The sequence below is a fragment of the Equus caballus genome, chromosome 23, assembly GCF_041296265.1.
Source record: "Equus caballus isolate H_3958 breed thoroughbred chromosome 23, TB-T2T, whole genome shotgun sequence".
Lineage (NCBI taxonomy): Eukaryota > Metazoa > Chordata > Mammalia > Perissodactyla > Equidae > Equus > Equus caballus.
Genome location: NC_091706.1, coordinates 30884118 through 30897040, shown reverse-complemented (window position 1 = coordinate 30897040; position 12923 = coordinate 30884118). Strand labels below are relative to the sequence as shown.

The window sequence follows — 12923 nt, the reverse complement described above, 5'->3', positions numbered from 1 at the left end:
CATGCTCTCTCTTGCTTCCCTCATCTTCTGGCCACATGCAAAGTATCCAGTGACTAAGACAACATCTAAGATAACATTTGGTCCACTGTTTTGACTGCTGCACTGGGAATACATGATCACAGCTGTAAAGGTTTCCATCTCTTAAAAAGTAGGACCGTCTCTAAAATTTCTTACTTGTGCCATGCTATAGCTCAAGAAGTAATCAGTTCTCCAGATTCTCCTCTTTTTGACTGAGACTTTATGATTTGATGAAACCAGACTGGGGGATTTGAGAGGGACATGCCAGGACCAGGCTTTTATGTCCAATTTGTTTTACAGATTAGGCTTCCTGACCTCTCTGTTTTTTGTTTCTGCCTAACTGAGCCTTCTCTGAAATCTCTTTTGGAGAAAGGAAGAGAAAGAGTGTTCTTCCATTGCCCTTTGCCAATTGGCTGCCATTTCCCATCTCATTGCTTATGGTAAAATTATGTCTGTGTCTGGTGCCTCTGCTGGCGGGTGATTTGCTCAAGGGCAAAACCAGTAAAATAACAGCACATAGATAGTTGGGCAGCTCAAATTACACAAGGAGAATGGACCCCAGTACATGTATTTGACACATGTATTGAGTGCTTACACGATGCCATGCCCTGCTCCATGAACTTGGGAGATTTTAAGGTCTGTGAGACACAGCTGTCGAGAATTTTATAGTCTCTTAGAATAATATTTATTCAATCAGTTAAACTTAGCAAGTTCGAGTTCAGGAAACAGTGAAAGGAAACTTTTAAGCATGGTGGCTCGGTATCTGAGATACTCTCCTACCAAGATGGCATTAGAGAACTTGCTTCACTTCCACCTCTTCTCTAATTGGGTCAAGGAGCTGCTGCCACTTAAGGTATGGAGCCAAACTCTGGCTACTCCTTTGATAACTGAAATGCCTCATGCACACTAGCCTCGTGTAAGTATGGGAACATGTTGCCATTTCTTTTTCTTAAATAAAGGAGAGAATCTATGAACAGAACAAAGCTTTGTGCAAAAAAGGGCTTAATTCATACTTTTTGGTAATGCTATTAAAAGTTAATTATTGTCTTATATGGTCCAATCTGAATTTAAAAATGGTAAGTTTCATCTTGTGTTTCAGTCCTGCTTATCTAGGTTTCTGAAAAGACTTGAGATGATTTTACAATAAAGAGTTCCGTGATCAATTGTTGGTGGCAATTGGCATGAGCCTGGGATAGGTCATGATTATATATTTGCTGTCTCTGACTAGTCACTTGAAGACCTGATTAGAAACTGAGGGACATAAATGGCGCTCTCACAGAAGCGTGTGTGCAGTTCTCTGTTCCTGTCCTCTGAACAGGGCCACATGGGCTCTGGACGTCTTGGGTGGAGCTGTTGCTTGAAACATACTGCAAGGATTTCCACTGATTCCAAAGACTGAAGTTGGGAGAAACCTTACTGAAGGCTTTCTAAGGCATGCCCTTTGGTATGGGCCAGTGCTTCTAGTTTTAAATCTGTTAGATCTTGCTGTAAACTACCATTCTTGAAGCATTTCATCTCTAGGGACCCCAACCTGCAAAAATATCCAAGCACCTGAAAAATTGCTGGCCTCTCCTAGAACCGCCTTTTTCAACATCATTGTGAGTCTGTGATTACCCTCAATTGCTTCCTATTATAGTTTCAAATAAGACTGAGAGCATTCATATATCGGCGAGCATTGATTTCGGTGGTGGAGCAGCTTGGTGATGTTTTGTTAAAAAAAAAAATCAGACCCAGAGACATTAATTATTATCTAAAAGCTTTCATCAGATGTAGGGATTGTCACATCTATTTCAAACCTGCTGCAACTTATTTCAACAGTGTTTGCAGAGGAGTTGCTTATGGCTCTGCTAGCTGGTGCTTCCTTTTATGAAAGTTCTAGAAAAAGAGAGCTATTATCTTTGAGAGATGCTGCTCTCATTTTTATTGCAACATGGTAAGCTCTTTGGCTAGAATGAAGTCTGAGTCTTTTCTCAAGGAACATTTCTAACTCGCTCCAGGTCCATGAGGACACAAGAATTTCCAGAAAAAAATTAACCATTATTTCCTGGAAGAAGGGCACCTCTGTAGGAAGACCCCCATGAGATAATGTTTTCAAAACCAAATCTATCTTCTTCTTCATCCCCTCCTTGTTCCCTGTAGGGGGGAAAGAAATAATTAGGCAAGACTTTTTTCTTTTTCTTCTTTTAATTTTGTTCAGCATTAAAGGAGGGAACTTCATAAACATTGATTGTCATTTACAGAAAACATTCAGAAATCATGTGTGCATTATCAGGGAATGCTAACAGTATTCAACTAATAATTTACAAGACATAAAATAAGGACGAAAACCTATTACATTCTAAAGTAATATAAAACTCTTTTTTTTAATTGTTAGGGATTGCTGTTTTATTCTAGTATATTTATAATTAAAAAAACTCAATGCTTACTTCCTAAATGACTCAGGCTGCAGCTTTACTCACGTACACAGAAATTAGGGCTTATATATTAAACAAGGAAAGAGAGATAAGAAAATTGTAGATTTTAAAACTATATATGTCACAGGGTTTATTTGTGGTTTGCCTTTTGCCTCTATAGGTCAATAACAATACATGATAATAATGTAATTAAGCTCCAGAAAAATCAGTGATTACTATTGGAGGCATTATTCTTTTTAAAAAGTATAATTATTATGCTTTTTAGAGTGAATATTTTTATTTTACATACGTTTGGCAATGCAACTTTTGTGTATTGCCAACAATGGTGTGCATGTTCATAAGAGACATCGACCTCACCCTCGCCGGCTGCTCCAAGGTGCAGTCGTGGTTGGTAGGTACAGCCAAGCCCCAGACAGCCCATGGTTCCAATTGCTGGAGGACTTAGCATTGCTCTTCACTTTACATGTGTAGGCCGGAGCTAAGGTAAAAAACATTAAATCTCGGAATGTTGGAAGTATACGAAAATCATTTCTCTCAATCCTAAAAGCAAGGAAGCATTGTCAGGGATTTAAAAAATATTGGAAAGTCTCATTTAAATCTAAATATCTTTTTTTTTTAATTATAAATTGATCATCATAAAATACTAGCCTTTTAAAGTCACATTTGGGATGCAGGAAAAGCATCAGGTTCGTTGGATTTGCTTCTGCCTGTGTTGTTACAGCTCATGACACCTTGGATTTTCCTTCCCTCTGAGTCTCTCCCCAACCCTCCCCCAGGTTCTTTACAACATTTATTTGGTGAAGGTCAGTTATGGCTTCAGCGAATGAGTGGTCTGACCTCAGGTTACTAATAAGAAACAAACGTGTACAAAAATATTTTGTTCATCAGAAAGCAGAGTTTGTTTTCCTTAAGCTATTCCATGCAGAAAGGATTTGGACAAAGCCATTTGCTACAAGGAAAGATGACTTACTCAGGCAACATTATTGTTTTTTTTTAACTTTCCTTTTACATATTGTCTAGTTCAGATAGAGTTTGCAGGTCTTAGGCCAATCTTCAATACAAATTCTTTGGAGCAGATTTAATTGACAGCCCTGTCCCTTTCTCAGCTGTATTACAAAAAGAAGCGTACACTTAACACCAATGACCCGTCAAGATGCTTAAACCGTTACAACCAGTTTCTGAGAAATACATAACACGCAGAAAGGAAGCCAGTACATATTTGTTCTTTGTTGGTTTTCCCCCTCTAAAAAAATTGTTACAAAGTCTTATGCTTAAACAGAGACATAGAAAAATCAGTGTATTCACTGTCTCCAGTTATTTACAGCAAAAATTACAGAGACAGCATACACCTCATTAGACCTTCCACAAGCATATATTAAAAGTAATTACATTTGAAAAAATATTTTTATTTTTCCTCTACATTTCTACAATACATACTCAATTTTCCGTGGGTGTAGTTTTCATTCTGTGTGTGTGTTAATCAGATGAAGCAGACGGTGCTGTGCTTGGATGTGGGCTCTGTAGCTTTTCAGACGTACCTAATGTGTGTCTGAATGTGGTGGTGACAGAGGCATGCAAACGCTCTCCCTCAGCCACTGCCAGAAGAGTGAGGATTAATACAGATTATGCTGCCCAGCTGGGGTAACCTGCGCTTGCCTCAACTGGGTTTATTCAATTCCAGTAACCTTGTGCTTTATTTTTGGCCACGAGTACAATCACTGAGCTGCTTTTTCTGATCCACTGGAGGTCGTGCAGGAGGCAAAGATGACCATGGCCAATTCACGTCAGAGGAATTTCAGCAGCTTACGGAAAAAGTGCACAAACAGACAACCCCCATCTGCTGCATAGGAATTCGCCATCCCGCACTTCAGAACGATGGAGGACTATGTTGTCATGACTCGAGAACTAATTCTTCATATACAACCAAGGGAAAAGAAAAACTTGTCGCAGATATTGAAGCCACACATTTAAAGAAACACAGTGAGACTCAAAAGCATAAAAATCGTGCATTTGACTTTCAGAAAAAAGTGGCAAGAAATCAAGCCGCCTGGCTCTAGGAAGCTAGGAGTTTGGGCACGACAAATAGAAGGATCTTTTATAAGCCACCATTACATTGAGTTATTTGCATTTTCAGACTGCTATCTTTTTCAACTGAACTCTTACTATATTCTCTAGTGATAGTCAAACATGGAAACCAAATTGAGTATCAGAAGGGGAAAATCTCCCCCATACTCCCCCTCCGCTCTAACATCATTCACAGTTGTGTCTGGACAGACTTGCTCCAGCCCAACAGGCCCCTCCATTCAATTTTGCATTAAACCAGAGGTTGCAAACTGTGGGCCCTCTTCTGCTCAGAGGTGTATTTGTTTGGTCTGCACTAAGCTCTGAATCAACTGACATTGCTTCCAACCTGAGAGATTTTCTAAGATTCAGAAGCTTTAGCAACACTTGAGCTTTAGCTGGCTAGTGGATGTCCCGTTTCAGATGGGGCATTTATTTGCCAGCTTGCCACTGGACAGCTTCACTCATTTGCATCCACTCTCTGGCCCTTTTAGACTTTTGAATTTTTAACCCTTGCTTTAAATAAACACATACCTCTGGTCCTGCAACACCCCCACGTCCCTGAAATGGTTGTCAACTCGTGTCTAAAAACCTGCATGGTTTCCCATATTAGGTTGCTGCTTGTACTAGCAATTGGAAACAAAATCAAATGCCACTTTGTCTAAAGCAGACAGTGGGCTCTTTCCTCTTCTTTATACAGGGGACTTTGTACAAAGTTTCACTACAGATGAACATTTTAAAGTTACTGCTGTTCTATTGAATGGTGGCTCTGTCAGGGCACAGATGTCCTTGCTTGAATTTACTGCCAATCATAGTAACTTCATTGGAAACAAAAGTTTATAGAGAAAAAAAGAGCCAGGATAAAGTTATTTCTTCTAATTTTCAATAGCAGTAGAATTTTTCCTTGCTTCTGTAATAAATGAAAACAAAGAACATGGAACAAAACTGACATCATTTGCATCTGACTGATGTTTTTGAAAAAAGCTCGTTAAGTTTTAGGTTGTCCTTGGGACACAAGAATTGCTTTTGCATTCAAGCCTAGTACACATGGGATTGTAGAGAGTGAGCGTGAGTTGACTATCCATGTGCGTGGTTTTCTACAGTTTATCTTGACTGCTGTGAAGTTAAGTGTTGAACAAGGCAGCTATGATAGGAAATGTCCTGATGCCTCCCTGGCACCTCTTGTTGATATCCAGGGTTCACTACGATTCTGGGTATCTCAGATTCTGCCAGGGAAGTATAATTACCCAAGAGACCACTATATTTTTTGTTTTCACCTACTCAGTGGCCCTTTAGTACAGAGCCCTGAAGACAATATTAAAACAAGGGAAATCCGGAAAGGATATGTTTGTAGAGCACATCTCCACCCTCAGCTTTCAGTCTTTGAGGATAAAAAAGCCTCAGAAAAAGGGATGCAAAGGTGACTGAGTCACGGACAGTAGGGGTATAGCTGAGATATTTAGCCAGATTTGGAATCCCTTATCCTCTTATATTCCCTCCAAAATTTGCTTTTCCTTTTACAGACCATAGATAGATTGCAGTTTGAATTCACACAGCTTCACCTCCCTTGTCAGGTTCATCTAACACCGCTTAGATTTCTGTATTTTCCTTGTACAGGAAGCTTCGGTTTGCTGGGAGATATACATTCCTATAAATGGGGCAGCTGGCTTATTTGGCTCCTAGCAGAGTTTAGAAAATGAGACTAAGTTGTCCTTATTCATGTGCAACTTTTCAGCAAGTCCAAACAGTTTACAACATGAAGTTACAGCTCGTTGGTCTGAAAGCCTTGTCAGAGAGGTTCTCTCATTGGCATATTTAATTTATGCCATTTACAATTTGTTGTCATTTTCCTGTTTTGTTCCCCCTTGTTCTTGATGTACCTTTTTTTTTAAATGAAACATCCCTGAGTGGATACAGTGCAACATCTGCATCAAGCAGTGATTGTCATTTACGAAGCATGAATTGAAAAGTACAGATCATGGGTGCTTTCTTCCAGTGCACGCTTTACCATGAATGTGTTGAGAATATTTGTGAGTCTTCATGTGGAAGGGACAGAGATTACATGTGAGAAAGAAAGTTCTTACCAAAATTTCAAAATACCTCGACATGTAGTCACAGGAGATGTTCAAAGGGCAACTTTTAAAGGTGCTTTGTTACCATTGAAAATATGACTTGGTTCTCTTCTAATAGGCAGATTTGGCAGCTGTGGCAAAAAATGTAAATCTTTTTTCTCCACTGAAGTGAACTGAATGTGTACTGGTTTCCACTGTTTTGTTCTGGTTCAGTCGCTAGCTGTTTCCTGTCCCCTAGCTTCAAAAGGTTCATGCCGTCCCAATGAAATGTTTGCACTAGTGGAAACAACACAAATTCAAATCCAGTACCTCCTGAGGCAGACGTGGGGAACAATCTTTTTCCTACATCACCCATGGGACAAGTAAGGAAAAAATTCTCAGCCACTTCATCAATTGAGCCAATTTAAATCCTCTAAGGTAAATTAGAGGAAACAAATGATTCCCTTTGCAACTGAGCAGGAATTACAGGCTGACAATGGAAAACACTAGGCCAACAGAACAATGAAAACAAAGTTTGACATAAGTTCAAAGCTCAGAGGGAAACACCAAGTAGACACATTAAGCATCGCCTATCACAAGCCAATCATAAAACATACATTGCATTTGGAAACGGCTTGGTTTAATTGAGTGCCTTCCATTACCCTGTTTTCCTAGCAATCAGTAGAGTAATCTTTCCATTAGAAGGAAATATGACTCTTGGAATTAATTCTTTATACAAAGAGCTAGCAGGAGTGACATTTACACCAAAAAGAATTGAGTCCCTATAGCAGCATAATAAGCAGTCTACAGCTGTCTTCTTAGACACTGAAGGTAATTTGGTTCAATGTAGTTAAATTAATTGAATATAACAGTAGTTGAGAAAGAGATTCATTATTTTAAAGCCTTTTTGTTTTTCCCCATTGGTTTGGAATTCATCAATCATGAGGTGGGAAAAGGCTCTGTTTTCTAAAAGAAAAGACTAACACTACCGTTTGCTCATCAATGAGGAGTTCTGTGGCACTGTGGAGATGGCTCTCAACCACACGACTTCGGGAGAGCACAGGAGATTAAAAAGAAATCAAAGTTTCCACTGATGGAAACTTTATGAAGCAAGTGTGTGTGTGTGTGTGTGTGTGTGTGTGTGTGCGCGTGTACGTGCAAGTTCGTGTTTGACAAGGAGAAAAGGGGCAGGTCTTCAGGAGTTGGTGGCTGGGCTACTCTTACAGGAGATCATAATTTTCCTTGTCTTGTACACAAAGCTCTCCTCCAGCTTCCTTTTTAAAAATCTCATTTTGGATCAGACGAGACCAAAGACATAAGGCTTCCAGAACACAGGCAGAACAAACTCCTTGGAGTTGACGCTTTCCTGGTGATCAGTTTGATTGGAGAGCAGGTAGAGAAGTGAGAACTTGTACTAAGTCTAAATTCTCTAATCCTGATCTCACCTTTTGCATTCTGTACTTCTAAAAGTTGCTAAAAACATAATCTCAGGCTAGATGGATGATGCAATTCCAAGTTGCATAGGAAATAGTTTTAGCTTTGGGGTGTATTCATTCTATAGAATAACTCAAATATTTTCTTCTAATCTTCAAGTTTTTGCTATCTTTTTATAATACAGCATTTTGGAGTTGAAAAGAATTAGAGGCTCCAGACTAGAAGGACATATAAAGTTCTGCTTCCCCCTTTATTGCTGCTTTTTCTATCAAACTTATTAAAGAGAATGAATAGAAAGAACTACTTCATTACGTTGTGTATTCTCTTTCTAGCTTTTCTTTGCCAAAAAAAAAAAAAAAAAATAGTTACAGAAAATCTTTACAAGAAATGGCATTGGGACCCTGGGTTCTGATTTACTCTTCTACTCTCATTTTATTAGAAAAAATTGCTGGTGGTGATAATCTACAGACTGTATTTCTCTGTTGATGACACAATAAGCACCAAAATCAAGTTTCTTTCACAACCTGAAATCCAAAGAAAAATAGTGTTTTATGTGTCCTGGTGAAAAAGAGGAAATATCTATTGTTTGGTCAAAAAAGTCCTGAACTCCACAATATTATCTGTGGTCTAATTCTTAAAACAGGAAAATGGCTCCAAGTACTTATTTTTTTCCCCCAAATATGTACCATCTTGACAAGGCTTTGACGTCATTGATAGAAATAGAGCTTTTATACAGAGGCCATGCATTATATTTATTCCTTCGTTGACTTATTTCTGAGTTGGTACCATCCTGCCATTGACTCTAGATGAAAACTCTGGCTGGGAAAACAAAATCCTGATTGTCTAACATAAAGGTAACATGTAACACAGAAGGTAAAGAATATAAGAGAGCCTGACTGAACCTCCTTTGCTAGTAGGTATGGTAGTTTAAGCCACAGTGCATGTGCATGAATAAGTAAAATCATATATAATATTCTCAGATATTATATACTTATTACATACATGCACAGTGCTTTCCAAGACAGCTACAAATTTACACATGCATCAACTATCTAAAAACATAGAAATAGGTAAGCCTATTAAGTGGAATTGTCTTAAATTATATTTGAACAATCAACAGGAAAAGTAATCATGTAAGGTACCGCTCTGTTCTCGTATATATCTACAATAAAATTCTATAAACAGTTGTCTCCCAAACATACCCAAATAAAATTAAAAAAAAAAAGATAACACCCAGTGTCCTATATTTGTATATTTATGGTCATTTCAAAAACAAACAAACAAATAAAAGAGCCCCACTCAGGTGCATATTTACATTCTTCAAACTGTAGCGGTGAAAAATAATTCTATTAAGTGCAGGACATTCCTAATGTTGCAGTAGTGACATTTTTCTTAAGTCTTCATGAACACATTGCTTTTGTCTTAATGGTGATGCATTCCATGACTATGAGACAGTTCTCTCGTCGCCTTCATTTGCAGACGGTGGCACAGTCAGGATTAAAGAGCTCCTTGTATAACGGAGGAAAGAGTGTATTCACTATGTCTGGATGCGATTGCTTAAATACCTGCAGTTTCTCCCCGTGCAAGTTGCAAACTGCCGTGATGGTTGGTATCTTGGCTATTAACTGCAGAATCGAGAGACAGGGAAGGAGACAAAGGGGAAGCTCATTAGTGCTCTGTCTTCAGAATCAGTGTCCTTCCTGGCCCCAGATGAAGGGAAACGGCTTTGGAAAAAGATGTTCAGAAAGAAAGAAGGCTCACTTTCAGCTTCTCCCTTCGAACAAAACAAAACAAAACAAAACGCACCCCCTCCCATCTTCCAAAGAGAAAAGAAAGAAGGAAAGCAGGACCAAGCTTCCTGATTCATTGTTCTTAAATAAAGTGTGCATGGGAGGTAGTCCAGCTTAATTAGGAGGAGTCGGTGCTCTGCAGGCAGGCTGACTGAGCCGGAATCCCAGTTCCAAAACAGCTAAATGGCTGTGTGGCTCTGACACACCCTATGTCTCAGTTTTCTCATTTGTAAAATGGGCTTAGTAACAGTACCTACTTCAATGGGTTGGTGTGTTTTTGTATAAAAATGCTAAGAACACCGTAGACGTGAAACACAATTGTTAGCTGTTATTATCTTTCATTTCCCACATGAATTTTTATGACATGGATATTAGATTTTTAGTTTTGGAAGTGACAGTGTTAGGAAGGGGTAACCTAAACTGTGTGAGGTGTGATCCACAATTATCTGGACTGCTTTGCGATCAAGCTCCCTGGCCCACCTGTCTCTCTCTCTGATCCTTTTCCACTGCAATGCATAAAATGAAACCTGTCTTTAACCTGTATTTAATCAAGAGAGAATTTGGGAGGTCACTGGCACTTAGCTTCCTTAAGGAGGTGTTTTAAAAACTAGTGGGAGAATATCCACTTATAATTGCTAGGTTTTCATACATATGTATCATGTGGAATGTAATTTTTTGAGTTCAGATACCTAAAAGACAGTGTTTTATAATAATTTAAAATGTCCACAGTTTGGTAAATGTTACATAGGTCTTAGGAGGGGAGCAATTCTAACTTTTAACATACTTATAATTTAGGAACACTTAGAATCTATCATTTAGTGTCAAAATCAATTTAAAACCAAATGCCACTGTAATCAAATTACTATGCGAATAAGAGTCTTATACAGAGAAAACTTTTATGAAAGATAAACTTGATAGCTCATAAAGCTGTCCAAAGAAACGCTTGAAAGAGATGATAAAACAAAATTAAATAAAACCCATCTAATCACCAATTAGGCTCACCGTGTTCCCTACCCTATTCAATAAGAAGAATCCATCTCAGCCTTTGAAGCAAAAGAGGAAATAGATAATTAGTTACTTTGTGACTTTTCAGAAGCAGAAATTTCCACTCTTTCATTAACTTTCCTTTTAACAACTAATGACTCTATAACCATACTATGAGCAATTTAAAAATAGCATCAGGGTTAGAGCTGTAGACGTATTCATTAAAGGGATCTAGAACACATAGAGAAGTTTGAGATTCAGACTTTCCAACCTAACCATTTCCATTGCTATTTAATGATAGGAATAAAAATGAAAAATGCGGAATCTTTGTCTGTAGAATGGATGTTAAACTTTAAATGGAGAATCAAGACTTTCTCTCCAACATTATGAGTTATTTAAACTTGTAGCAGGCCCTCTGCTAGAAACCAGAATGCGCAGAACAGCATGGTTCTTGCTTATAATCTACTTGTGAAGACAGATGTGAATGAGATTCCCGCATAGCCAAAAGGAGACTGAGAAAATGTAGTGAGGGCTATGGAGGAATGGTGCTAGGACAAGTGGTAGATAACAGAACATTCTGACTTCTTGTAGCAGGTCTAAGAAGGCTTCCCTAAGAAAGTGCCATTTAAGCTGAGCTCAGATGGAAGAGTGAGAGCTAACTAGATGCTGGGCCGGGGGTACATAAGATGCCCCAGGATCATATGAAAAGACGCTGTGGAGCCTGGTGCACTGGAAGAACCGAGGGAAGTTCAGTGTCTCTGGGGCAGTGAGTGAGCATGTTTGAGGGTTAAACTGGAGAAGTGGGCATGGCCAGATAAGGCAAGGTCTCATAGTCTGCATTAAGGTCTTTGGAAGGGTTTTAAGCAAAAAGAAAGATGATCAGTATCCCATTCTGGAAGATTCACTTTGGGTCCAGGGTGGAAAACTGTATCTTTTCTATATTTTCATAGGTAAAGAGTGTACCAGTGTCCATGTAACTGCAGTCCCTTGGGAAATAACTCAAGCTCTCTTAGCAGCTGGTTCACACAGAAGGAGACTACAACAATTTTGGAGCACTCCTTGCACATTACAATTCTCCCTGAAATAGCTATTGAATGAAGAGAGGCTTTGAAAGCTTTCTATAATCATCTGCAGTTGAATTCATGATGTGCAGAGCTCCTGAAACTTCCAGATGCAACTCTGTAATGACTGTCAATCTTTACTGTGCATAGGAATCACTGGGGTGCTTCCTAAAAATGCAGATTACTGGGATCTACCCCTAGGGATTCTGTTTCTGTAAGTCTGGTGGAGCTCAGCCTCCACGTTTGAAATAAACATCCCTTGGGGATACTGATGTAGTGGGTCCACGGAATAGACTTTGAGAAACACTGTTTCAGAGGCTCACATCTTCTAAATTTACAACTGGTTTTCAAAACTGAAAAGCAAATTCTGTATTGTATTTGAAACAGTCCTGGGAGCTGAGTGGAAAGTTAGCTCCCTTCCAGGTGGCAGAGAAGGAAGCTATCATATTAAGAGAGGGAAGGTTCCATTTGGTTAGACCTATTGGTTTGGTGAGGGACAAGTAATGAACTCCCTGTGTTTCCTATGACACACAAATACAACATGGAGAGCACTGGTCTAGTGATTGAAAAATGAGCTTTAAAGCCTGACTGCCTGGGTTTGAATCCTGGACCTGCTATTTACAGCTGGGTCATCTTGGGTAAGTCACTTAACCTCTCACCTTCCTTACCTGTCAGATGGCAATTCTAACAGTCCCTACCGCAGAGGGTTCTTGTTAGGGTTAAACCTGTCTAGACAAACTGTCTACAGCAATGCCTGGTGCACAGTGGCAATACATGTGTTAGGTGTCATGCTTCCACCCCCACAGAATGCTTCCTTTAAGGAGAGAAATAGTTGAGGCCATGCTTCTTCAGCGAAATGACATGGGGGACAAGAACTCAGCTTAGCCCTTAACCAAGCACCAAAAACCAAGTCTCTGTACATGATGTGTTAAAGCATGGGGAAATCAGCCATTTACTTTTAATGAAATGAGACAGCAACATCATATTGATTTTCACCTTCTTGTAGCAACTTTCTTAAGGTAAGCTCATTTAATAAACTGATTCATGAAGTAGAATCCTATGTGCTACAATTCCTAAAGCACTTTCTGCTCCTTCAGTGAAGGCGTGGTG

The 12923-nt window shown here is 39.1% G+C and overlaps 1 protein-coding gene across 1 annotated transcript in view; it reads right to left on the bottom strand.

The window, feature by feature from the left end:
• Positions 1-2375: 2375 nt before the first annotated feature.
• RORB (RAR related orphan receptor B) overlaps positions 2376-12923 on the bottom strand; it is a 184066-nt gene continuing 173518 nt past the window's right edge. The window contains exon 10 of the mRNA XM_014735412.3: positions 2376-9603. Coding sequence (XP_014590898.1) covers positions 9448-9603 — 156 coding nt within the window. The 3' untranslated portion in view covers positions 2376-9447. The remainder of the gene's footprint in view (positions 9604-12923) is intronic.